Here is a 25174-nt window from a genome sequence, read left to right on the forward strand (position 1 = left end):
AGGAAGGGGAGTACCATCAGCGGTGAGGACATGAACAGGAGAATCAAGTGATCGAAGAGAGGACAGAGTGGAAGAATTAGAAGTCATATGGAAGGAAGCTCCAGAGTCCATAACCCATGGGGATGTACCTGACTGTGTAGAAGGTGGTTGCTCAGTGCGGGAAGCCTCAGTCACAGAACCAGCAGTACCCGTCGAGGAAGAACCCGAAGCAACGAGCAGACGCTTAAGTCTCAGAATATTCTGCTCAGTCAAAGCGATGGCTGAAGCTGTCGAGGTAGATGACGAGGTCTCTGTAGATGATGAGCGCGCCTTGCGCAAGTGTTTCTTCTTCGTGTAGCAGTTGGACTCAATATGACCATCATTGTTGCAGTAGCCACAATTTGGACGGGGACGACCTGAGCCCCCAGAAGGTGTGGGCAAGAGCGGCGGAGTACTCGAGCGAGAAGGGGTCGGTGCAGCAGATGGCTTAGAAGTAGCCCGAGCAGCGAGTACCGAGGGAACCTCCAGCAAACCAGCACCACGTAAGCGAGTCTCCTCAGCACGAATCTCAGAAAGAGCCTCCATGAGAGAGATACGGCCACGAGCAAACAACTGAGCACGCCGGGGCTCAAACTCCTTACGGAGCCGAGACAGGAACTCGTAGACGCGATGAAACTCCAAATCGGCCTGGACAGCCTGGCAACAGGGGCAAGTACGACAACCAGCACTGCGGAGAGAATCAAGCTGGCGCCAGATAGCAGAACTCTATGCATAGAAGTCATCAACAGGAGAGTCACCCTGCTGAAGAGCATGCTCCTAACGGACCATAGAGAGGTATAAGGCATCACCAGAGGGCTCATAGCGCTGACGAAGTCGAGTCCACATCTCAAACACAGTAGGAAGGCCCAGAAACTCAGAGGCAAACTGAGGCAGAACGCTAGCAGTGAGAACAGCTGCAGCACGAGCATCATCATCAAGCCACTGCGTGTAAGCAGACAGAGCACCATGATACGTCTGAAGAGCCTCCTCATAAGCCAAGACCTTCTCATCATAAGCACTCACAGTGGCCTCATCAGCAAGCTTAGTCGCATCCTTTGCGGCCTGAGGAGCATCCGCAGGAAGAGCCGGTGGGGTTGGCGGAGTGGGAGCCACGGGAGGAACCGGACATGGCGGACAGCAGACCTCGCCAGAAAGAAAACCCCATAGGCGGATGCCACGCATGTGAATGCGCATGAAGCCAATGAACTCGGTGTAGTTAGTGCCATCAAAATCACCGGACAACGAGGAACGGCAACGTAGCCGGATGCAGCAGACATATTATTTATTTATTTTGATTTATTTTTTTTAGAGATCACGTCGAGACAGGAGAATCCGGGCGACGAGATCAGAAGTTGGTGGCGACGGGATCCAGCAAGCAGCAATCCGGCGGAGATCTGGGCGCAGGGGCTGGCTGCTGGTCAGATCGGATCCAGCAGGCTCCAATATATGGAGCGCAACTGTTGGCTGGTTCGATCCAGCAGGAAGAAGCGGGGCTGGTGCGCTCCAGATCGTGTTGGCTGGTTCGATCCAGCAGGAAGAAGCAGGGCTGGTGCGCTCCAGATCGAGACGGGACGGACTGCCGGCTGGGACGGGAACCAATAGGGACCTGGAGATCCGGTGCATTGTGGAGATCGGGCAGTTGGAGATCGGCTCGACCCTGGGTGCGCCCTCCAGATCGGATGGATCCAGAAGCCCACGCGAGCGGGAGTGCGGGACGAGGCTGCAGCACGAAACGAGGCTGGCGAGCGGGACGGATGGATCGAGGAGCACGAGTTGCGCGTGCGAGAAGAAAACCTAATGCTCTGATACCATGTTAGGAAAGCAACTTGTATTCCCATGAGGCCATAGGCCGGTATATATACATGTACAGGTGATGGACTATATGCAGGAAACCCCTTATATATTGGAATAAATACAAGAGGGTACATGACTTATATTATAACTCTACCAATATGCACGTCCACTTTTTGCTCCCTGTAACTCTCCATAAGTTGTCGCACCAAGAAAATGGCTTACATAGTCAACCTCCCAAGCATGAACCTAAACTGGTTTTAGGTCATGCTTTTCATTCTTCTTAAGTGGTGCTCAATGACTCTCTCATAGCTTCATTGTATTACTCATTAGCTCAACTAAAGATTATACCCCGCACGTTGTTGCCGGAATGGGATGCAGTTATTTCTATGGGATTTGACGGTATGAAACTTTAGTATTTGAATTAGCAATGAGGGACTTGAAACTAAAGTACATATAGATTATTACATTTGATTATATGCATGTTATGGTGGGTCTTTTCCCATGCATAGTGGCACACGAGTTGTCATAGTTGGATGCTAAGAGAATTAAAGTTAGTGGGGCATGCATTACGACATGGTGAGTTGGCATAGTGGCGTGTTAAGATAAATGAGTTAGTGGGGATCAACTGTTTAGGTATATAGGATTCCATGGTAATTAGCACAAATGTGAACATCCCCTCATTCTTGAAGATTGGTACTAATATTCTCCGCCTCCATTCTTCGGGCATCTTGTTTGACCAAAAAATGGGGTTGAAAAGCTTAGTTAGCCATAATATCGCAATGTCTCCAAATCCTCTCCGCAATGGAATATAATCAAGGCCCATCGTCTTGCCTCCCTTCATTCTTTTTAAAGCCTCTCTGACCTCATACTCCTGGATCTATCGCACAAAACGTCTTTTGGTATCATCGGTGGACTTGTCCAACCCAATGGTAGAGCTCTCATTCTCTCCATTGAACAACTTGTCAAAGTATTCTCATGTCTATGCTTAATCTCCTTGTCCTTCACCACAAGTTGATATGACATCAAAGTATTCTCATGATCTGTGCTTAATCTCCTTGTCCTTCAAGGCAAGTCGATATGACATCCTCGTCTTCCTCTCTCTCGGATCTTGGTCATCTTCTAGATGTCCGTTCCGCCTTCTTTCATGTTTAAACTCTGGTAAAGGACGTCACACGCCCGACCCCTTGCTTCACTCACAGCTCGCTTTGCGGTCTGCCACCTTGTACTCTCTATGTTATCCGCACCCCTATCCAGGTTTAGGGGTATGAAATAGAATTTCTTCTCCATAATAGCCTTCTCAACATCACCGTTTCACCTGCTTCTACTTCCCCTGGTCACCCCATAGTCCTCTCAAGACACATTCCAAACACAAGTCGCCATCTTCATCCACATAGTTTGCATCACCTCCTTCCTCCCTCCTTAATAACCTACTTGTTGAAAGCTTGAGTTGCCTCCCCCTTAAGCCACCACCACTTCGTTCTAGCGACTTTCACTCGTTTATCCTGCTGGCTCGATTGCACCGATACTTCAGGCGACCAGCGAATCAGTATCGGATACCGTATCCGATACCGACACTCCCCCGATACGTATCGGTGAATAAATGATTTAAAACAATTCAGATACTTGAAGGATACTTTCTCGATTCGTTTTGGATACGACCCAACCCATCTAAGAGCCCACTCAGCCCAGTTAAGAGGCAGACAGCAACCCTAGGACCCCAATGCCCCCATCCTTTTCCTCCTGGTTTTCTTTCCTCCCTCCCAAGCTCACACAGGCGGCGGCTGGTGGCTAAATACCGCAGCCAGGTATGTACACTTCTCTTCTCCTTTTCTCATGCCCAGCCAAGCTCATCCCCTCTTCTTTCTCCTCTGATCTGTGAAGATCTCATTTTCTGATCTCCTCCACATGGTTCCTCAAGCTGAACCTCCTACTGGACCTACAAATCTAAGGGCACCATTGTGGAGCCATGTCACAATCATAGAGAAATCATCTGAAAGGGGCAACACTAAGTGAAAATGTAATTATTGTGGTCATGATGCTTTGAGTAGCTACTCTAGAGTTTCTGCTCATTTGCTAATTGGAAATCACCTGGAGGGGCAACACCAAATGGCTCCTACTTCTATACCCTTTTTTTGAAGAAAAAAAATAGTACAACGTATCCGTATTGGCACTTTTTCAAAATGACGAATTTACGTATCCTATTGTCCCAATACTGATATCCGTATCCGTATCGGTGCAATCGAGCTGCTGGACATGAATCTGAAAGTGGAAGTCACACACCACAAGTTTGTGTCGAGGGACAACACTCTCTCCAGGTATCACCTTACAATCAAGGCAAGCACGCTTGCCTTCCCTTCTTAAGAGGAGGAAATCAACCTGGCTGGAGTGTTGACTACTACTAAAAAATGGATTCTCTCTTCCTAAATAGTACTATGTACCAATTGCAATAATAAGTTTGAACTCTGCAGTCTGAACTCTTTTTTTTCGAGAAAACGCAAAAGACTATTTGCGTTTCATTTCATTGAAAAGATGGAAAGTACAATCCTCCGAAGAGGCTGGTTATACATGGGTCGTGCGCCCGGTTAGTGTACATCCCAGGATGTGGGCAGGACAACCCGTAGTCCTTGTGCCCAGCTAGTGCCCAACACTTGGCTTCATCTCTGATCTTATCCGCTAATGTGTCTACTGAGGGTCGCGCATTGTCGAAGGCGCATTTGTTCCGGTGTTTCCAAATCATCCAGGGGACGAGCATGGTGATTGATTGCAGGCCTTTGCGCAACGCCGAGGGTGTTTGTTCCTTAGACCTCTGCCACCAGTCTATGAGTGTAGGTTCGCTGGTGGGGGGTTGTGCTGGTCTACGTGTCCAGGCAAGGATGTCGTGCCAGGTTTGTCAGGCAAAAGGGCAATACCAACAGTAGGTGATGCATAGTCTCCGAGGCTTGGTCGCACAATAGGCATCGGGGGTGGGGTGTGGTAGGCCGCGTCGAGCAAGCCGCTCCGCTGTCCAACCTCGATCCTTGCCTGGCAACCAGTTGAAGAACCTGACGCGAGGCGGCGCCCAGCTCTTCCATGTCAGTTCCATGAGGGGCAAAGCGTGGAGCCGTGGAACGTCGCGGCGTAGCATGATTATGCCAGGTATGTGCCGCTTGTTGTCCATCTCCATATCATTCGGTCTGGCTCATGCGTGAGGGCGATGTGTTGCACGGCCTACCAAAGCTGCAGATATTGTCCAATCTTGTGCATCCCGATGACTCCTTGGATGTCACGCGTCCATGAGTTGTCGGCGAGCCCCTCGGCCAGCGTTCTCGTTTTGCAGCGCCGTTTGGGTATGCATTTGTATAACGCCTGTGCAAATTCGCGCCCAGCCTGTCCATGTAGCCAGCAGTCGTCCCAAAATAGGGCAGCCCTCCATCTCCAATGACCATGGAAGTGGATGCGAAGAATAGCGCTAGCTCCTCATGGGAGAATTATAGGTCGAGTCCTTGCCATGTGTGGTCTCCGTCGGTGCGGGCGTACCACAAACATCGAAGTCGGAGTGCCAGCCCGGCATGCCCTAGGTCTCGGATCCCCAGGCCACCGTACTCAATCGGGCGGCACACATGGCGCCAGTTGACATGGCAGTGCCCACCATTGGCCACGGCACGGCCGGCCAACAGAAAGCCTCTCTGGATCTTCTCTAGTTGCTTGAGAGTTTTCTTTAGGGGGCAAATGCCAGCATTTGGTGAACCGGGATAGCATTGAGTACCGATTTGACCAATGCGAGTCTTCCGGCCTTGTTCATGAGCCATGCCTTCCATGTCGGTAGCCTCGCAGCCACTAAATCAACAAGTGGCTGGAGCTGAGCGGCCGTGGGGCGTCTCAACGTCAATGGAATGCCAGGTAGGTGATGGGGAGCTCTACCACCGTGCATCACAGGTGATCATCCTGGTCGCGTCAGGGTCTCCATGCATGATGGTGGCCGAGCTCTTTGCATAGTTGACTCGTAGGCTGCTGGCGTTGCCAAACAGGGTGAGGATGCCCTTGATGGCCTCCGTGTCGTCCGATGTGGCATGGCAGAATAGCATGATGTCGTCGGCGTATATTGAGATAGTCGGGATGTTCCGTCGTGGGTGAGGCTATCAAAGGATGCCACAATCGTGTGCGCTGCGGATGAGGCGGCCAAGGATGTCCATGGCAAGCACGAAGAGTTGCGGTGACACAGGGTCCCCTTGGCGCAGCCCGCATCGATGCCATATAGGCGGCCCTGGCTCTCCAATGAGCATGATCCTGGTGCTCGAGTTGGTGAGTAAGATCGCGATCCACTCCCAAAATCGAGGCCCAAAACCGTATTGGCGGAGCACTTCAAACAAGAAGGGTGGGGATAGGGAGTCAAAAGCCCGCGTTAGGTCCAGTTTAAGCATGACTCTCGGGGCCGCGAGCTGGTGCAGCTGCTTCATCGATTGCCTGACGAGGACGAAGTTGTCATGGAGACTCCGTCCTGGGATGAATGCATTCTGGTTGCGGCTTACCAATTCTCCAAGTCTTGGCAAGACGCAGTGAGATCACTTTCGTGAAAATCTTGGCCACAATGTGTATGAGGCAAATCGGGCGGTAGTCGCCAAGCTGTCAGGCGTCGGCGCGCTTCGGAAGCAGGGTCGGGAGGGCCTGATTTAGTTTGTTGAAGCCGCGGCCGAGCAACTCAAAAAGCTGCTGGAAGGCATCCAGAAAATCCTACCGTACTATGTCATAGCATGCCCGCAAGAACTCAGTTGTAAACCCGTGGGGTCCCGGGTGCTTTTCGGGTTGGGAGGCGTTTGACAGCGTCCCAAATCTCCTCGTGGCTGAATGGTGTGTCGAGGCCAGTCAGGTCGCATGGTACAATGAGTTGCGACAAGTCCATCGAGTGGTCGCAAGGGGCGTGGGAGCCGAGCAGCTCGTTGAAGTGTGATAAGGCTGCATGTGCCATCCCCTCCTGGTCTGTGATCACGTTGCCATCCACAGTGAGGCTGAATATGTGGTTCTTTTCGGCGAAAAGAGCATTGCCGGTGGAAGAACATTGTGTTGGCATCACCGTCTTTAAGGGAAGCGATTCTTGCGCGTTGCCTCGCAATGGTGCGCTCCAAGGAAGCGAGCCTAAGATAGGTGATCTTAAGTTGCTTGCGAACCAACCTTCAGCAGGGGAGAGCAGGCGGTCCTCCTGGGCCTTGTCAAAGCGTGAGATCAGCTCCCTGGAGATGGCCATCTTGTCCCGGATGTTCCCTTTGGATTTGGCGCTCCAGCTCGTCAACTTGCGGGCCGCGGCTTGGAGCCGTAGCATTAGCCGACGGAAGGTGTCTGTGTCATGCACCGAGCCCCAAGCGGCGGCCACCATGTTTCACCCATCCAACCTGAGCCAATAATCCTCGAAGTGAAAGCGCTGGTGTGCCGTGTGCGTGGGCGAGCAGTAAAGGAGGAGGGGGCAGTGATCCGACACGACGGAGCCGAGGCAGCGCAGATGACAGCTTCCATGTGCATCCTCCCAGTCCGAGGTGCAGAGCACACGGTCTAGGTGCACCAGGGTTGGTGGTGACAGTTCGTTCGACCACGTGAATCGTCGACCGTTGAGATATATTTCCTTCACAGCAAGGTCGTTGACGACGCGGCGCCAATCTGCCCATCATGCGGCGGTGCAAGTTTCCGCAGCTCTTATCTTCATCGCGCAGTATCAAGTTGAAATCCCCGCATAACATCCAAGGCCCTGGGCAGTATGTGCGTATGTCGGGAAGCTCCTGCAAGAAGGCAATCTTGTCGGCATCTTCCTGAGGGCCGTATACCACAGAAAGCCACCAGGGCGTGCCGGAGGACGTCGCTACCTTGGTCGTGAGGGCGTTTGTGGTGAACATCGGGTCCGTGATGGTCGCAGCCCGCCTCTTCCAAGCCAGCAATATGCTACCCCGGGTACCTTGTGCCGGGAGATACGTATAATCATCAAACTCAGATCATAGCGTCTCGAGGACACAAGACGAGCGCCATTTTTGTTTCCTGTAGGCATACAATGGAGGCGGAAGTGGTGTCGAGCAGCGATCATATGGTTGTGCGCCGAACACGCGCGTCCACCCACATTCCAAACTGCAATTCTAAGGTTGTGATCCATGAACATGAGATCGACGAAGGGTGCAGCGGGTGCGGCCAATGACGCGGCGGTCATTTGTGTAAGCGTCGCAGCGGCGGCCGAGGCCTGCAAGCTTGTAGGGATCTCACGACCAACCAGGGCTGCAATGGCGGAGACACCGGTTATGGAATTGGCGCCACGAACAGCCCATCGTATGCCTTCATCTCAGCAGAGGTGATGCGCTGGTTAAACCCAACGATCCCTAGCGTGCGTAGGACCTGGACCTGCACTCTTCTCTCCGCAGTGGGCGGCACAGGCTGAACTCTTACTTTATACAGAATCACTATGACAAGATTCTTTAAATATTGAGGTGGGCCGTTTCCTTACAGTGCTTGCGTAGAAAAATTGAAGTTTGAACACCACTAGTACTTCTAGTAGAACATTTTACCTTCGGATCAAGCCCCTCGGTATTGGCTTTGATGTAGCCTGGATTGTTTCTGTCCAAAAGACCAAAATAGCAAAACTGACATTAAGCAGTAAGAAGTAAGAAAACACAGAGAGTACTTTAAAAGTAAACAAACTTAACTTCTACAAATCAGCTACTGAAAATTAAAAAGGGGGTAATTCTGGACTATTAACGTTTGAAAGAAGTGTTCAATATTTTCCTCGTCATCTTTCTAAAGATTTTACATAAATACAACAATCGCCAAACATCATTAGTGTATTGCATAGCACAAAAAAAGAAAATAGAAGAAGAAAGCACTTGCAAAAAGATTCCAAACAGTGCATGCAAATGATCCAGTTAAGTAAACTTCATATGACGTAGGCTACCTGCTAACTCTGTAGAACAGCACTTGTGACGCCAAGGCAAGAGAAATAGCAGCCCATGACCAAAGACCAACAGCAGCAGTGATTCTAGAAAAATCAGATGCTGGAGAGGTTTCATAATCAGGTCAGATCATGAACGATGCTTTACAAGTCTTAAGCTTGAACATCGATAACAAAACCTCACAAACAATACTCACCAAAAACAATTGATTTCAGGAAAAGGATCACGAGGATAACAAGATAAGTAAACAGGATAGGTGCGTATCCAACCTTGCCCAGCCTCCCTGAGCAGTACTTGTCTCCAAAGCTTACTTTTGTAGCATTAGACTAAAAGCGGAGAAACGAAACTTCCGTTAGTGGAGTTCAGAAGATTAGTACATAGTGCACACAGTAACGAGTCCAAGTCATTTTGTTGGAAAACATCTCGAAGAGGAAGGGGAGAAAGAAGTAGGGAAACAAGAAATAAGAACAAATGTGAGTGTACCAATCCAAATACAAGTTTAGAGAAATAATTTGCTACCCATGGCGGTAGCTATGCATGGCCCCAATTTGTATCTCTAATTATTTTGGTAAATTATTTGGACTATGAAAAATAACTCTATAACAAAAGTATCGTGACTTCGGACCAGCCAGGCAAGCAAACAGGCAATTATGCCAAAAAGACAAGAAAAAAACTACGAGAAGTGAGAAAAGGCCCTTTCTACACAATGAAAAGGCACTTGTGTCAAAAAGGAAATAAAAAAGACAAAGAGAAGTGAGAAAAATTCATTTCTATACAACAAAAATGCACTTGTGCCATCAGAAACCCGACACCTCATATATCAAAAAAGGCATTTATGCCAAAAGGTGTGTAGGTGCCACCATGCGTGCGTAGCTACCACCATGCATAGGAAGTAGCTACGCATGGCCCCAATTTGTATCTCTCGTTATTTTGGTAAATTATTTTAGACTATGAAAAATAACTCTAACAAAAATATCATAACTTTGGACCATACAGACAAGCAAACATGCAATTATGCCAAAAAGACAAGCAAAAAGACCAAGAGAAGTGAGAAAAGACCCTTTCTACACAATTAAAAGGCATTTGTGTCAAAAAGAAAATAAAAAAGACAAAGAGAAGTGAGAAAAAAAGTCATTTTATACAACAAAAATGCACTTGTGCAATGTCATCAAAAACCCAACACCTCATATATATAAAAGAAGGATTTATGCCAAAGGCTGTGTAGGTGCCACCATGCATGCGTAGCTACCACCATGCATAGGAAATCGCCTCTCTACAAGTTTATATGTATTTTGACTGCAAATATTTACCACAGCCCACACCTATGTAGATGCAGAAGTCTATCTTAGCATTTAGTTAAATTTTCCGGATCAAACAACTTTATATCTTAGTTAAGAAACAATTCCAGGAGAAAACTTACAAGTATATTGGAAAGATGCCGTTGACCTTTGTCTGCTGCAAGTTGCGAAGGAGTAAACCCACCGCTATCCCTCAATGTTAGTTCCTGCTTGGTGCCTGCATGTACAAGAAGGGTGCAAACTTCTAAACTTCCTCTTATAGCAGCCCAGTGTAAGGGAGTGCAACCTGCATGACACCACAAAAGGAGCTTAGTGATCATGTGGATTGTAGGATCTACCTCAATAGAACTACCAGCAACTCATGATATATATCGTTCGTCTACTACCATAACGCATGCAACTTCACATGGTTGAAAATCTAACTAATGATTCATCCCCTTACTATGTACTCCCGCCGTCCCAAAATAAGTGTCGCTGATTTAGTACAACTTTGTACTAAAGTTGTACTAAATCAGCTACACTTATTTTGGGACGGAATGAGTACCTCCTAAATTTGGGCACTAAAATTTGTCCTGCATTTTGTTGACAACAACCCCAGATGAAATCCACAACCAATAACCCTAGCAAACCCTAATATTACTGTGAATTTGTCTCAAACAAAGCCCTCTCACCCGTGAGCCTCTTCCATTTCTCTATTCAGCTACTACTGCTCATTGTCTAAGCTCACCAGCTGGCTCCTGGACTGGTCAGAGATGATACAACCCTCGATGTGTGGTCTCGCCCCAGAGTTGGGCTAGGCAATCCACATATACACTTCAACACCCCCTCTCACGCGTGACGCAGGAAGTCAACATGTGAATAGACTCGGAGGTATGGCTCAAGAGGCCTATATGTTATGTTATGCTCCAAATACAAGTATAAAGAAAAGGCTAACTACTGACGAGCGAGCGGAGCGAGGCCCGTCGCCGGTAGGCTTGGGCCGAATCGAAGCGCAGAGATACGGATCAGTATTGACCTAGGTCACCTGTGTTATATATACCTCTTGTAAGCCATCGCATGGGATAAGTTGATTAGTTATAAATCCCCGATGTTTGTAACCTCTCCAAATATAATGAAGTTCGATGGCTGGCGCCCGTGGTTTTTCCCCTTCGCCTTGGGAGGGATTTTCCACGTTAAATCTCGTGTCTCCTGTGTTGATTTCGTTCTTCGTCGTTTGATTTGGTGTCGTATCTCTAACACTATACGTGGACACAAGAGGGGGCAACAACAATTTTTAGATAAATTGCAAATGCCAGGACTTGAACTCAAGACCTTAGCCCATGATACCATGTTATCGATGCAATATATATGTATATACATACATACATACATAGATATAATGTATATTACACAAGACTTGGGGTACAAGGGAAGAAAACATGGCCTAATAGGACTCCTAGACCTATACTAATACTCCTTAACACACACACACACACACACACCCCTCAATTGCAAAGCATATGCAATAGCATTGCATTTGAAGAAGTGTAATACTAGAAGAAAAATAATAATCCATATTCGCGTTTTGGGAGTATCGTCGTAGCATGCAGTCTCCAAAATCTGTCGGAGTCAAGACGAAGGGGATAATGAAGAAGATGGAGCATCAGCGCAAGACACCAAATCAGGAGAGGATACAAGAGAAGTATCAAGAGAAGATGGGTTGTCAAAAGAAGATGGCACATCAAGAGAATGAAGCATTGCACAAAAAATTGTAGCCCAGGAAAACTGGTCGCGAAAGATGCTTGGCGGCAAACGAATGGCGATCAACAATGCAAAGAGAGGCCACCAAAATCAAAGGACAATGACCAGAAAAAGGATGACGGACAAAGGCATGGTGGGCTCGCATGACATCAGAAACACGAAAGAGCAACGGACTAGGTGGACGCAGCGGGGAATATAGAAACTAAAAAGCACGTACTAGACTATGATGTGATAGCAGTGAACGGTGAGGGCCAAAACCAAGTAGGTGAGATGCCGACGAGGAGCAGCGAAGAAGAGCACACAACACCCATGAACGGTGGATGTGCGAGACGGGATCCAACGTCGTGAAGAGTGAGCCGGCGGCGAGGGAGATGCATACCCGACAAGAACATTGTATCTGTTTCTTTATATGAGATCAAGACAGCTGCCGAATGGTACAATAGACCATGGAATGGCGGGTGACAGGAGCACCACATAGCAGCAAGTACACCCATGCTGCTAGCAGGGACACCCGACGAAGATCATCGGACAGCAGCAATCAAACAGATGGACCGGCACGACAGCGAAGAATGGCTGGGCAGGCAAATGTCATGGGCGCACGTCACAGGCGTCACCAGCTTCGCGAACACAGCAGCTAGGCGGCAGGTGCCCACACGGCAAGCGCCCACGCAACTTGCGTGGATCACACGAGCGGAGCAGTCAAAGCGCCCACGCGGCTGTCACTGGCCGGGAGGATCACGGGGGGTGGTGATATCAAGGAGCAACAGCGGCCAACCAGATGGGAACGGCGGCGGAAGACGAGATCGACCTAGAAGAACAGATCGATTGAGAGGGAGACGGCAAAAAATATTGGATTATAAGGACGAGTTGCGGCATCCGGAGGCCTAAACCTAGGCTCTAAAACCATGTTAAGCCTCATGCACTAGCCAACGCAACCAAAAGTCAAAACTGATAGAAAGGGCTAGGCAATCCACATATACACTTGAGCAATACATGTGAGGTGAAGCCAAAGGAGCCATCCAAGTGTGATGCCACGAAGGGTGACAAAGCTGTGTACTCATGGTGCCAGCTACGAAGCAATCTGAATGGACTAGTGAGACAAAGAGATAAGGGCAGCCCGGATAAGTGAGACAAAGAGATAAGGAGAGCAAATGGAGAGAATAAATGTGTGGTATGAAATGTGAAACAGAAAATAATAGGATATAGGGAGGAGACAGAATTCATCTGAAGACAAAGCCAAGTAGGAGCTTCCTGTGGCATGTGCTTTCCTATCAAAAGGCTCACCTCCACCTTGTGAGATCTGTTTTTATTAAAACATGTTGGCTCTCTAACATGTGCCCTATCACCAATTTCTTTATCTGATGGCTCCTCGTACATGCTTATACCACCCCGGGTAGGCATGTATTGTCAATATTCTATGGTAACCAAAAAAAAGGGCAGCCCGGTGCATGTAGCTCCCGCTTGCGCAGGGTCCGGGGAAGGGTCCGACCACTTTGGGTCTATTGTACACAGCCTTTCCCTACATTTCTGCAAGAGGCTATGGTAACCTAATTAGAGAAAAGAGTACATTCCAACCATCCATAATTTTCAAAGGAAAATAACTGATACCCCACCCCCTATTTTGCGATTTCATTACCTAAAAACTTAAAAAGGCACACCGGCCGCCAAAAAAAAAAAACTTAAAACAAAATATGCATTAAGATATTGTGATGAGCAGAAAACCTGGCTAGTACAGTTTACTCTTAGTACAAGACAGCTCAACATTCAAAAATCAGCAATTGTTCTTAGCACAGTATAGGTGTTCAAAATTTGTGTATGGCGGAAAAAAAGTGGGGGCACGAAGAGTAACTAAACACCACAGAAAAGATAGATGCTGCCAAGTGAAGGGTACCATTTTTGTCCTGCCTTACTTGATTAGCATCCATAAACAGTAGTAACCTAATTGTATCTGCATTTCCCTTGTAGGCAGCCCTGAATATGACAATTTGTTAGAGAAGATATGGTTTTACAGTGCACAAAAAAAGCCAAATATGAAGATATGGATCAAGGATCCATTCTATTTGTGTCTTAGAGACAGAAGTCAAGTAGATGATAAATTAACTGATTCTTCAGGACTGACATGGAGATATACTTAAGCTTTCTTAACAAACTTTATACCACTCTACTCCCACCATTCCAAATTAGTTGAATTCTAGGTTTGTCCTAAGTCAAACTTCTTTAAGTTTGACGGAGTCTATAGAAAAATATATCAACATTTACAACACAAAAATAGTTACGTATATTCATTAAGAAGTATTTTTGTTCTGTATATATTTGATGTTGTAGTTCTTAGCATATTTTTCTATAGAAGCACATTCTTCCGCTGTTCAAAATAGCAGCCGACATTTAAGTTAACTGCTACTCGGCACCTGACAGAATCGAATAACCCCTATCCGGCCAATTAACTAGGCCAGCCAATTAATCGGTCTGAGAGCCGATGAAAGGCCAAAATTTCTGGTGGGTCGATTAACTGGCAGGGGAGGCCAAACTTATTTTGGTTTGGCCCAAAATGTAGCCTTTTTCCCTCCCTTCTGTCAGCTGCCCGCTCCTTCTCCCAGTGTCCTAGGTTTGAGGCTCCTACTCCTTCTCCCAGCGTTCTAGGTTTGGGGCTCCTGCCCCTTCTCCCAAATTGTTGTGCTGCTACTGGTTGGCTATATCTGCATTGCTGCTCTGTCCTCTCCTCTGCCTAGAGTTCTACCGCTGCAAGTGCTCCACCGAAAAGAAATTCAGATGATGTGGGGTGGCCTAGGATATATAGATATGCAACACTTTTCCTTGTTACATTGACGTGTACATTATCATATTTTAGACATCTAGTACATTGCATGTTGCTATGTAGCCTAGGATATATAGATATGGCCCCAGCTAACCTAACCATAAATGGGTTACCGATAAATTCAGTAAATAGGCCGATTCACCCATTAGTCCCTACTCAACACCTAACCAAACAGTAGGGTTGGACCAAAAGCTCGTAGCTCGCGAGCTTAATGAACACTCGGTAGCTCGGCTCGTTAAGCTCGTAGCTCGCTTCTTAGTAAACAAAGCCAAGCACAGGTTTTAGCTTGTTAAACTTAACGAGCTTAATGAGCGAGCTAACAAGTTTCACAAGCAGCTCGTTCAGCTTGCTAATACAACACAATACCTATTTTTATGTTATGTGGCAACATTTCTTGGCACCTCAACCAATTTATTCTATCTAATCGATCCAACCTAGCCCACAGGAGACAATAACTAGCATACCCACTTATGTGGTTACTTTTTTCCTTCCTAAAAAACACATCAGAACTAACGCAAAAGGGAATAATGTGAGTACTCGTGAGCACTCCCGAGCTTAACAAGCTATTAATGAACAGAGCTGATCAGAGTTTTTTGCTCGTTAAGCTTAACAAACCAAGCCTTAACGAGCCAGTAGCTCGTTAATCCACCCACCGAGCAGCTATTAGTTACCAATATCCTGAATGTTGCATTTTTTTCATATATTTGATGTTTTGACGCAACATAACTACCTATGCAAGGAATAGGTACAGAGTTATTAAGAGAAAGTGAGAGGCCACCAAAAAAGAACCAATAAACAGTTTGCAGCACGGTATATATATTTATATACTACAGACTTCAGAGCAAATACATTGGTAACAGAAGATTACCATGTTGCTGATAGGAGCAAGGCTCCTACCAGGGCGTGGCCTTAGGTTATAGGGGTGGAAGGAGGGTTGGCGAGGCTGGGGGCACGGCCAACGGCCCTGGGGTGCTGGGGTGCCGTGATCGCGCGAGGGGAAAGAGCCGCAGAGGCGGCTAGGGTTTAGGGTTTCCCGGCAGAAGCCAAGCAAATATGTTTGCTACTTCTTAATCTCCAAAACAGGTCTTTACATGAGTTTATATAATCTCCTAGCTGCTAATAAAAATACGATAAGTGGGCCAAACCCCTAACTGCTATCGGGCCTACTGCCCGTAGCCTGCCGGCGGCTATAATGCGCGCCGGTCATAACATCTCTCCCCGCCTACGCAAACAGCTCGTCCTCAAGCTGAAAGTCCGGAAAATGTTGTCGAAACTCCTCGAGCTGCTCGCAAGTGGCGTCCTCCTCCGGAAGGCCTTGCCACTGTATCAAAAGGCGCCAAACACCGTGGCTCAGCTGGGCCTTCAACACCTTCTCTGGACCCGGAAGGAGACGGCTGTCGACGGCTGGTGGAAGAGCAGGCGAGGTCGCCGGCAGGTCACCGCGGAAGAGCTTCAACAGCCCCACATGGAAGACGCATGGATGTGGGCGCCCGGCGGCAACTGGAGTCGGTAGGCGACGCTGCCGATGCGCTCCAACACCTGAAACGGCCCGGCGTAACGCGGCCCGAGCTTGCGCTTGGCCCGCGGGTCAAGCGACTGCGTGGTGCGGTGGAGAATCCGCAGCCCCACCCAATCACCCACCGCAAACTCCGCCTCGCGATGATGGGCGTCGTAGTATTTCTTGGACAGCTGCTGGGCTTGGAGAAGACGCTGGCGCACCTCGGCAAGGATCTCATCCCTGCTGCGGAGAAGCTCGCATGTCGCCTCGGGCTGAGCCGCCCTCGTTTGGAACGGAAGAATGGGCGGTGGAGAACGACCATAGACCACCTCGAACGGAGTGGCACGCAAGGCGGAGTAGTAGGATGTGTTGTAGCAGTACTCCGCCCAAGCGAGCCAGTCCACCCAGGCGCGTGGGCGATCACCAGTAACACAGCGTAAGTACATAGCAATCACCTTGTTAACCACCTCCGACTGGTCGTCGGGCTGCGGATGGAACGCTCAGCCGTAACTTGACGCCCGCCATTCGGAAAAGATCACGCCAGACATGGCTGGTAAACACCGGGTCGCGGTCGCTGATGATCGACGAGGGAAACCCGTGGAGACGGATTATTCCGTCCAAGAAGGCGCGCGCGATGGTGGTGGCGGTGTAGGGGTGGCCGAGCGCGATGAAGTGGGCGTACTTGGAGAAGCGGTCCACCACCATGAGAATGACGGACTTTCCGCCCACCTTGGGAAGACCCTCGATGAAATCCATGGAGATGTCAGCCCAGACCTGCGAGGGTACCTCAAGGGGCTGTAGTAGTCCCGCCGGCTGCAGTGTTTCGATCTTGTTGCGTTGACAAGTCACGCAAGACCGCACCCAATCCGGCACCAACACACGGTTGCCGGGGATGAAGAAGTCGGCGCGAAGGCCGAAGCGCATGACCAAGAACTCGAAGTGGCCATGATGAGTACGAAAGGCCGTCTTCGCAATGTCGTCCGGGTGCATCCGCACCTGATGATAGCCGGAGCAGAGGTCGAGCTTGGTGAAGAAGCATGCCCCGTGTAGCTCGTCCAGGAGTTCCTCAACAACCGGAATAGGAAATTTATCCTTGGATGTCTTGATGTTGAGAGCCCGATAGTCAATGCAAAAGCGCCACGTGCCATCGGTCTTGCGGACGAGGAGCACCCACGCCGAGAACGGTCAGATGGTCGGCCTGATGATACCTTGGGCAAGCATGTCCGTGCACTGCCGCTCGAGTTCATCTTTCTGCAACTGGGGGTAGCGGTACGGACAGACAGCAACTGGTGGTGTGCCCGGCAGCAGGTGAATGCGATGATCGTAGGCCCGGACTGGCGGGAGCCCCTGTGGCACCTTGAAGAGGTCGCTCTGTTGCTGCAAGAGGCGGTCCAACAGGGGCTGTGCCGAGTCGGCGGGGGTTGCCGTCAGCTGTGGCTGGGGACTCGCGGCTGTAGCGCCCCCCACACCCTCCCAGCAGACGCGGTGGCCCAGGCACCAAAAGATCATTGTCATCGCGTCAAAATCCCAGAGAACGGGACCCAAGGTGCGCAAAAAATCAACGCCAAGGATGACATCAAAACAACCCAAGTTGAGGCCGACGCACGTGATGGAGAAGTGCTCGTCACCGATGGCGAGAGGAACATCTCGAGCAACACCCTCGCAGTGGAGGCGGTCACCGTTGGCCACGGTAATCCCAAGGTGCTCCCCGCCAGTCGGATGTAGCGCGAGACGGCGCATGGTGGACCCCGACAGGAAGTTATGGGTGGAGCCTGTATCCAGAACGCCAGGAGGCGCTCGCCATTGATCGTCACCGACAGCAGCATGGTCTTCTCCGTCCGGATACCCGCGAGAGCGTGAAGAGAGACCACGAAGGCGTTCGCATGAGCGGCCCTTGCGGCGTCCTCCCCGCCAGGCGGAACGGCCACATCGTCAGGCGCGGCGGCGGCGGCGGCCTCCTCGACGTAGTCTGCAGCCTCGAGGTAGAAGAGTCGCGGGCAAATGTGTCCTGGGACGTAGGGCTCATCGCAGTTGTAGCAGTCCCTGGCGGCGACACTCGAGTTGCTCGGCCGGCGTGAGCCAACGGAACGGGCGCGCCGGGGCCGCGGCGGCCGGGGGGGCGGTTCAGCACGGGAGGTGGCGACGGAAACCGGGAGAGTGGCCCGCGATGTAGACGCCAACTGCATGGCCGTCGCACGATGCTCGATGGCACGGGCGTAGTACATGGCCGTCTAAAGGTCTTGTGGCCCGCACATCTCCACGTCCACGCGGATGTGGTCGGGCAGACCACCCAGGAAGAGCGCAGCCCGCTGGCGGCTCGAGACGCCGGGGGCGTGGCACGCCAAGGCTTGAAAGCGGTCCGCGAAGTCTTGCACCGTCGAGAGGAAAGGCAGGCGCCCCAGCTCGACCAGGCGGCTGCCGCAGACCGGAGGCCCGAAGCGCAAGAGGCAGAGCTCGCGGAAGGGCTCCCACGGTGGCATGCCGAGTACCACGTCTGAGCAGCACCACGTAGGTGGTACGAGGCGATCCAGGTGCGGTCGTACGCGAGCGTGCGCTAACCCTGGACAAACTGCTCGCATTGGTTGAGCCAGTTCAGGGGGTCGACGGTGCCGTCGTAGGTGACGAACTCGAGCTTGGAGAACCATGGCGGCTGATGAGCGTGAAAGGCGGACGGGTGCACGCCCTCAACGCCGAACAGCGAGGGCGGCGAAGCCGGAAAAACGGGCATCAAAGAGCTATCGTGGAAGAGGGGCCCGTCGACGCCGCCGTACGGCACGGCCTGGTGCGACAGCACTGGCGGCTGGAGGTGCAGCTGAACCGGGGCTGTCGTGTAGACCAACCCGAGGGACCCGGCGAGCCACGCTGGCAACGGAGACGACGACGGGGGAAACCGGACCTGGTGGATGGGGACCCCGGGCCCGAGGACGCCCCCGAGCCAGCAGTCGCGGTTCCCTGGGAGGAAGGGGTGGCCGAGAAGGGTGGCGGCGGCAACTGCTGCTGCTGGGACGCCGCGGTGGCGGCGACGGCGTCGGGCGGTTGCGGGGCATAGGGGCCGGAGAGGAAGGTGCGGATGCCCGCAACCGCCTGCCCGAGTTCCTAGAGTGTAGCCGGCATCTACTCCGGCGTGAAGACGAAGGGTGCGGCGACGGGTGGCAGCCCGGCGGTCGAGGCGATCGGCCCCGAGAGGGCCGGCGGTGTGGTGGTGACGTGTGGCGGCTGGGAGGCGGTGGGCTGAGGAGCAGACATAATCACACCCGAGACAGTTGATACCATATTGATAGGAGCAAGGCTCCTACCAGGGCGTGGTCTTAGGTTATAGGGGTGGAAGGAGGGTTGGTGAAGCTGGGGGCAAGGCCAACGGCGCTGGGGCGTCGTGATCGCGCGAGGGGAAGGAGCCGCAACGGCGGCTAGGATTTAGGGTTTCCCGGCAGAAGCCGAGCAAATAGGTTTGCTACTTCTTAATCTCCAAAACAGGTCTTCACATGAGTTTATATAATCTCCTAGCTGCTAATAAAAATACGATAAGTGGGCCAAGCCCCTAACTGCTATTGGGCCTACTGCCCGTAGCCTGCCAGCGGCTATAATGCGCGACGGTCATAACAGTTGCACTTGCTCAGACCTCAATGCAACAATCCATTTTCCAGTAGCATTGTATGTAGCATTGTATCAGGTATTCATGGTGGCTATGTTACTTGGTATAAGCTAGGCGACAAATCTTGAAGTATCAAACAAATCATACAATATGCATTTATGTTGCTGGTGGCAATGTTATGTGAAACCAGGCAAACATGCTTTAAAAGGTAAGAGACATTCTTCATATTCATGTACCAGTGCAAAGAGCTCCTCCCGTCATTGTCCAAAGCTTCAAAGTCCGCACCATACTTGGAGACGATGTGATGCAAGAATGTTGTTTGGCCATACTGAGCTGCAACATGGAGTGCCTAACATAATGTTCCAAAGGAAGAATTGTAAAACACAAGACCTACTCACGCTAACAAAATTCAAACCTACAGTGCATAAACTTGGGCTGACTTGAGGCAAACTTATGATCTACTCCCTCCGTTCCTAAATATAAGTTTTTTTACATATTTCATTAGGGGACTACATACGGAGCAAAATAAATGAATCTACACTCTAAAATATGTCTATATACATTCGTATGTAGTCCCCTAGTGGAACCTCTAAAAAGACTTATATTTAGGAACGGAGGGAGTATTTACTAATGTGAAACTAAACCGAAAGTTGTAGCTAATAGAAAAAATTATCAAGCCTCGAAAAGTTTCCCAAAAAGTTCACTCTTTTTATAAGTACGCTGGTCGATTATCCAGTAGCAAAATTATGTTTTCATAGCATATTCCCATAGTAGCTCTGCAAGCAATAATGTTAGCTCAGGTCAACGAGTAACATATCTATATCTATATCTATATCTATATACCTAATATTAAAGGATGGTGCGTTTCTCTGATTTTTTTGGTCTGTCCACCTATCATAATCATAAGCTGCCCATAAGTTGAAGTTAATTACCCATCATGCCACCCGCAAGTGAAAAAAACTCTTCGTTAATTATTTCTTTGATTTTTTCGCTTGTCCTCGAAATTGCCCCCAAAGTTAAAATAAATTACCCACCCCATCATTCGTAAGTAAAAAAACTCTTCGTTAATTGCTTCTCTGAATTTTCCATCTGCCATCAAGACTGCCCCTAAAGTTGAAGTAAATTACTCACCTTGTCACCCGTAAAAGTGAACAAGAAACAAGCGTTCCTCCGAATTATTCGTACGTCATAGGGCCCTCTAGTTTTTCATCCATCATGAGGCTGACCTTTTCTTATCCTTCTCATACATGCATCAATGATGTACTCAACAAAAATACACGCATCAAGAATCAAGTGCAACATGGATCCATTGTGCTTTACGTCCACATGCGCGCTGATTGGTACACAAATATTAAAATACGTGTATATGCATGGAGTGTGAATATTTGCAACTTGATTTGACAGTCCACGATTTTATTATGCTAGTTTATCCAAATTATAGTGACATAATGAATTCACTAATGACTGATCCCATCATATCCAATGTAATATAGGAACGACAAGTATTTTTTGGTACAGGGGGGGTAATTACTTGCTACAGAGATAAGCTCAAGATATATGTTATTATCTGCTTAAAACTTCAAACACTACAAATCATACAGCTGAATTGTCTGATCAAACAATAACCAACATGCATTCTGCAGTTTTCTATTGGCAAACAGATCTTTCGAAAACCAACCTAAGCCTTTTGCACAAAGCTATCGGTTTTAAGCTCCTGAACAATCAGGCACTAAATCATACTCTATTTAGTGTCTGAATTAGGAAAGATCGGAAGGGAGACGCCCATTTCTCAAAAACAAAATATCAGACACTAAATCCAACAACACTGCAGAAGATCGAAAAACGAGAAAACAAATTCAGAACAAAAAAGAAAACGATTGCATACACGGTAGCCGTTCACATCGCCTGCCTCTAGCCTCGCGCCGTTCTCCAGCAGCACATCGGCCGTGGCCGTGGCCCCGCGCACCGCCGCCCAGTGCAGCGCTGTCTGCTGCGAATGGTCTTCCGCGTTCACGTCCCCCCCATGCTGCAAAAGAACAATCAACCACACGCGCGCGCACGAATCGATCCAGCAAGGAAGGTGGTCCAAAGCAGCGCCCAGTTCGAGGCCGGCGAGTAGTATAAGGCGAACCTCGATGATGTAGAGCGCGACGTGGGGGTAGTTATTGAGCGCGGCCCACTGGAGAGCGTGATAGCCGTTGCCGTCAGGCGCGGCGAGCGACGCGTCGGCGCCGTCAAGCTCCACGAACCGCCGCAGTCGCTCCAGATCCCCGTACGCCGCGGCCGAGTAGACGTTCACCACGGGGTCCGGCTGTTTCTCCTCCTCCGCCGCCTTCCTGGCTCCGCCGTCGGCCACCACAACCTCGATCTCTCCGACGCGGGATGACGACGACATGGCGCGTGCAGGAGCCGAGGGGAAAGCTTAGGTTCAGGACCTTATGTATTAGGCGGTGTTTCTTTCCACGGACTTTTCTTTTTTAGTACAGGGACTAAAGTGCTAAGAGTTAATAGTATAGCCAAGTGTTGGCTATAAACGGTCTTATAGCTTATCTTATAGCTAACTTGTACAATAGTTAGTTATAAAAAAGAGTACTACTTTTAATATATATGATTCATCTTTCATTCTCACAAAGCATCTAGGAGCACGTGCTAGAGCCGCTTTCTTTATCTCTCATTTTCTCTCTCATCCAACTCAGCAAAAATATAGTATTTTAATCCTTACAGCCTCGTGACTGTACCTTATTGTACTTGCTTTAAGGAAAAGTCTCTCATGTTTCTTTACCTAGGGACTAAAAGGGATTTTTTAGTCTAGTCCCTCGTAAAGAAACACCACCTTACGCCAACTTCAGCGCCCCAATCCGGACGTCAGTTTGGCCAGAATTATGGGGTCGTGTCCGGGACTGTCCTCGGATGCGGTGGTCGTGCTTTTAATGTACGGACGCATCTTTCGGTCACATCCTGTCTGTCACGGTCAATATGTTCATATATTCATATTTATCAATGTTTTAAACAAATTTACGTGTCTAAATATCAATTGTTTCAAATAAAAATAGTTTTACAACCCAACCAAAATTATCTCAAATAAAATAGTTTTACAATTAAATTGAAATTGTCTTGAATAAAGATAATTAACCAATACATCTATTGATTTTCAATGAGATTCCACATGTACTCAACCATGTCATTTTGAAGCTGCAAATGAGTGTGTCAATCACGGATTTCACGATGGAATTGGGTCAATTGCTCAAACGTGGCCGGTTCTTGGTGCACGGGCTCAACATTGTTACCTTGAAAATCAAATCCTTGGTCAAAAATGGAGTCATCACGCTCGTTCTCGACGATCATGTTGTGCATGATCACACAAGCAGACATCACCTACCAAAGCTTCCCTTCATCCCATGTCAATGTAGGGTTTCGAACGATACCTCATCGGAATTGAAGCACACCAAAAACACGCTCCACATCCTTTCTAGCACTCTCTTGCATTTGGGCAAAAATCTCTTTCTCTTCTCTCCTCGGGGGTTTGAGATTGTCTTCACAAAAGTTGACCACTGAGGATATATACCATGAGCTAGGTAGTATCACTTGTTGTAGTGGTGGCCATTGATCTCAAAGTTGACAGGTGGGGAGTGGCCTTCTTCAAGCCTAGCAAACACTGGGAACGCTGCAGCACGTTGATATCATTGTGAGAACCGGCCATGCCGAAGAAAGAATGTCATGTCCAAAGATCGTGCGAAGCCACCACTTCTAATATGACAGTGCACGCTTTCACATGCCCCTTGTACTGGCCCTGTCAAGCAAATGGATAGTTCTTCCACTCCCAGTGCATACAATCTATGATGCCAAGAATGCCTGGAAAACCTCTATCGACGTTGATCGCCAACAGTCTTTCTGTGTCAGCGACATTTGGCTGCCTCAAGTACTCGGGGCCAAACACCGCTACCACACCCTTGCAGAAATTGTACATTGATAGTAGACATGTGGACTCACTCATGCTTAGGTATTCATCCACAAGATCGCCTGGAATTCCATATGCAAGCATGCGAATGGCGACGGTGCATTTCTGATAACAGGAGAATCCAAGCTTGCCAAGGGCATCCGTTTTGCACTCAAAGAATGGGTCATGCTGAACCACTCTCTCACGAATGCGATTGAACACATGCCTTGACATACGAAAATGGCGACGGAATTTCTCCGGTTTGAAGAGTGTGGTATTCTCAAAGTAATCATCATAGAGCAAGGCGTGGCCTCTCTTTCTCTCTCTAGCGATTCAGGTTGGGCGCACGGCCAAGCACTGACCCCCTGTACTGAGGCTACTTCCTTTGAATGTGGTCATGAACGACCAGTGCAGCCACCACAATTTCTTCGTCATCCGAGGACGAATCATCCGATGAACAAATGAAGTGGTTGAAGAAAAATGTATCTCGATTGTCCATACCTTTGTGGGCAAAGTGTCAAACACCTTGCGGTCGTGATGGCGAAGAGGTAGTGAATCACGGCCAAAACTCCTCCGAACGACGGCCAAAACTCCTACCAAAGCGCGGGCGTGGTGGCGGCCATGGTGAGACGTGGTTTGGTATGGACGGCCGGAGGCGAGCAGCGAGGAGGCGGTCGGATAATTGTGGCGGCGCCGGCGGCGGGGTTGGGCAGGAGGGGCTGGTGGAGGCTTGGGGGATTGAATCGGCAGAGTCCCCAAGAGGCGGACCAGGGGAGGACAAGGGCGTGCGTCCCGCCCGTCCGCACGTTGTCCGTTTCTCCCCAAACGCCGCGCAAGTTTGGGCTAGGAATGGGTCGAAAACGGACCAAAAACAAACATTTTTCTTTTTGGTGCCACGCGTTGTGCTGCGCTATTTGTCCGTTTTACCCCAAACGGACGCACCCGGACGGGATGGGGTCGCACGCTCGAGTTGGCCTTAGAGCATCTTCAGAAAAATCACCCTGAGGGTGGGGTTTGCAATCGCCCCCATCCCTCCAAAGGTCTGAAAGAGTTTTAAAAAAACTAGTTAAATGCCTGTGCATTATCATGGCATACGAAATATGATATGAAAAGATTACTTGACAAAATGATAGCATGGAATTTGAATATTTTAGACGACCGTTTTTTTATTAAATATATTTCAGAAAGAGAAGAATGTCAAAGGTAATTAAATATCTATGAGCATGTCAAAGGTAAATTAAATTCTATCAGCATGGACAAACTTGTTTTGAAATTTAGATAATAACTAAAACATTCATAAAATTAACACACCCATTAAAACGCCATAGACACAAACAAACATGACCAAACAGGCACCTACATAGTGGATACAAACCAAGTTCATGATAACTAAACTTACGAATTAAAACACATAATCATGTATAATAGACATAACCAATGTCTACTATTTGTACTACACGCGCCAAGCTTTCGTTGCATACATCCTGTGTCGGGGATCATTTGTAGGCAACTTGCTTGCTAGAAAAGCCCACCTCCACTCAATAAATTGTCGAACAAACTTCATGTCAATTAACCCCCCTATT

General features: G+C 49.1%; 1 protein-coding gene across 5 annotated transcripts in view; it reads right to left on the reverse strand.

Moving 5' to 3' along the window:
• Positions 1–22116, reverse strand: part of LOC123448572 (protein S-acyltransferase 24) — a 36073-nt gene extending 13957 nt beyond the window's left edge. Inside the window, exons 1-8 of one of the 5 annotated variants that reach the window (XM_045125520.1) lie at positions 21786–22110; positions 21540–21680; positions 19891–20003; positions 13641–13720; positions 10132–10295; positions 8908–9037; positions 8714–8813; positions 8331–8379 (exon numbers count right to left, since the gene is read on the reverse strand). In XM_045125520.1, the coding sequence (XP_044981455.1) occupies positions 8331–8379; positions 8714–8813; positions 8908–9037; positions 10132–10295; positions 13641–13720; positions 19891–20003; positions 21540–21680; positions 21786–22049 (1041 nt within the window). In that variant the 5' untranslated portion in view covers positions 22050–22110. Of the gene's footprint in view, positions 1–8330; positions 8380–8713; positions 8814–8907; positions 9038–10131; positions 10296–13640; positions 13721–19890; positions 20004–21539; positions 21681–21785 lie in introns of all 5 variants that reach the window. The other 4 variants (XM_045125518.1, XM_045125521.1, XR_006631826.1 and 1 more) reach the window with 4 other exon arrangements.
• Between the last annotated feature and the right edge of the window lie 3058 nt (positions 22117–25174).

Source organism: Hordeum vulgare, chromosome 4H (genome assembly GCF_904849725.1).
Source record: "Hordeum vulgare subsp. vulgare chromosome 4H, MorexV3_pseudomolecules_assembly, whole genome shotgun sequence".
Lineage (NCBI taxonomy): Eukaryota > Viridiplantae > Streptophyta > Magnoliopsida > Poales > Poaceae > Hordeum > Hordeum vulgare.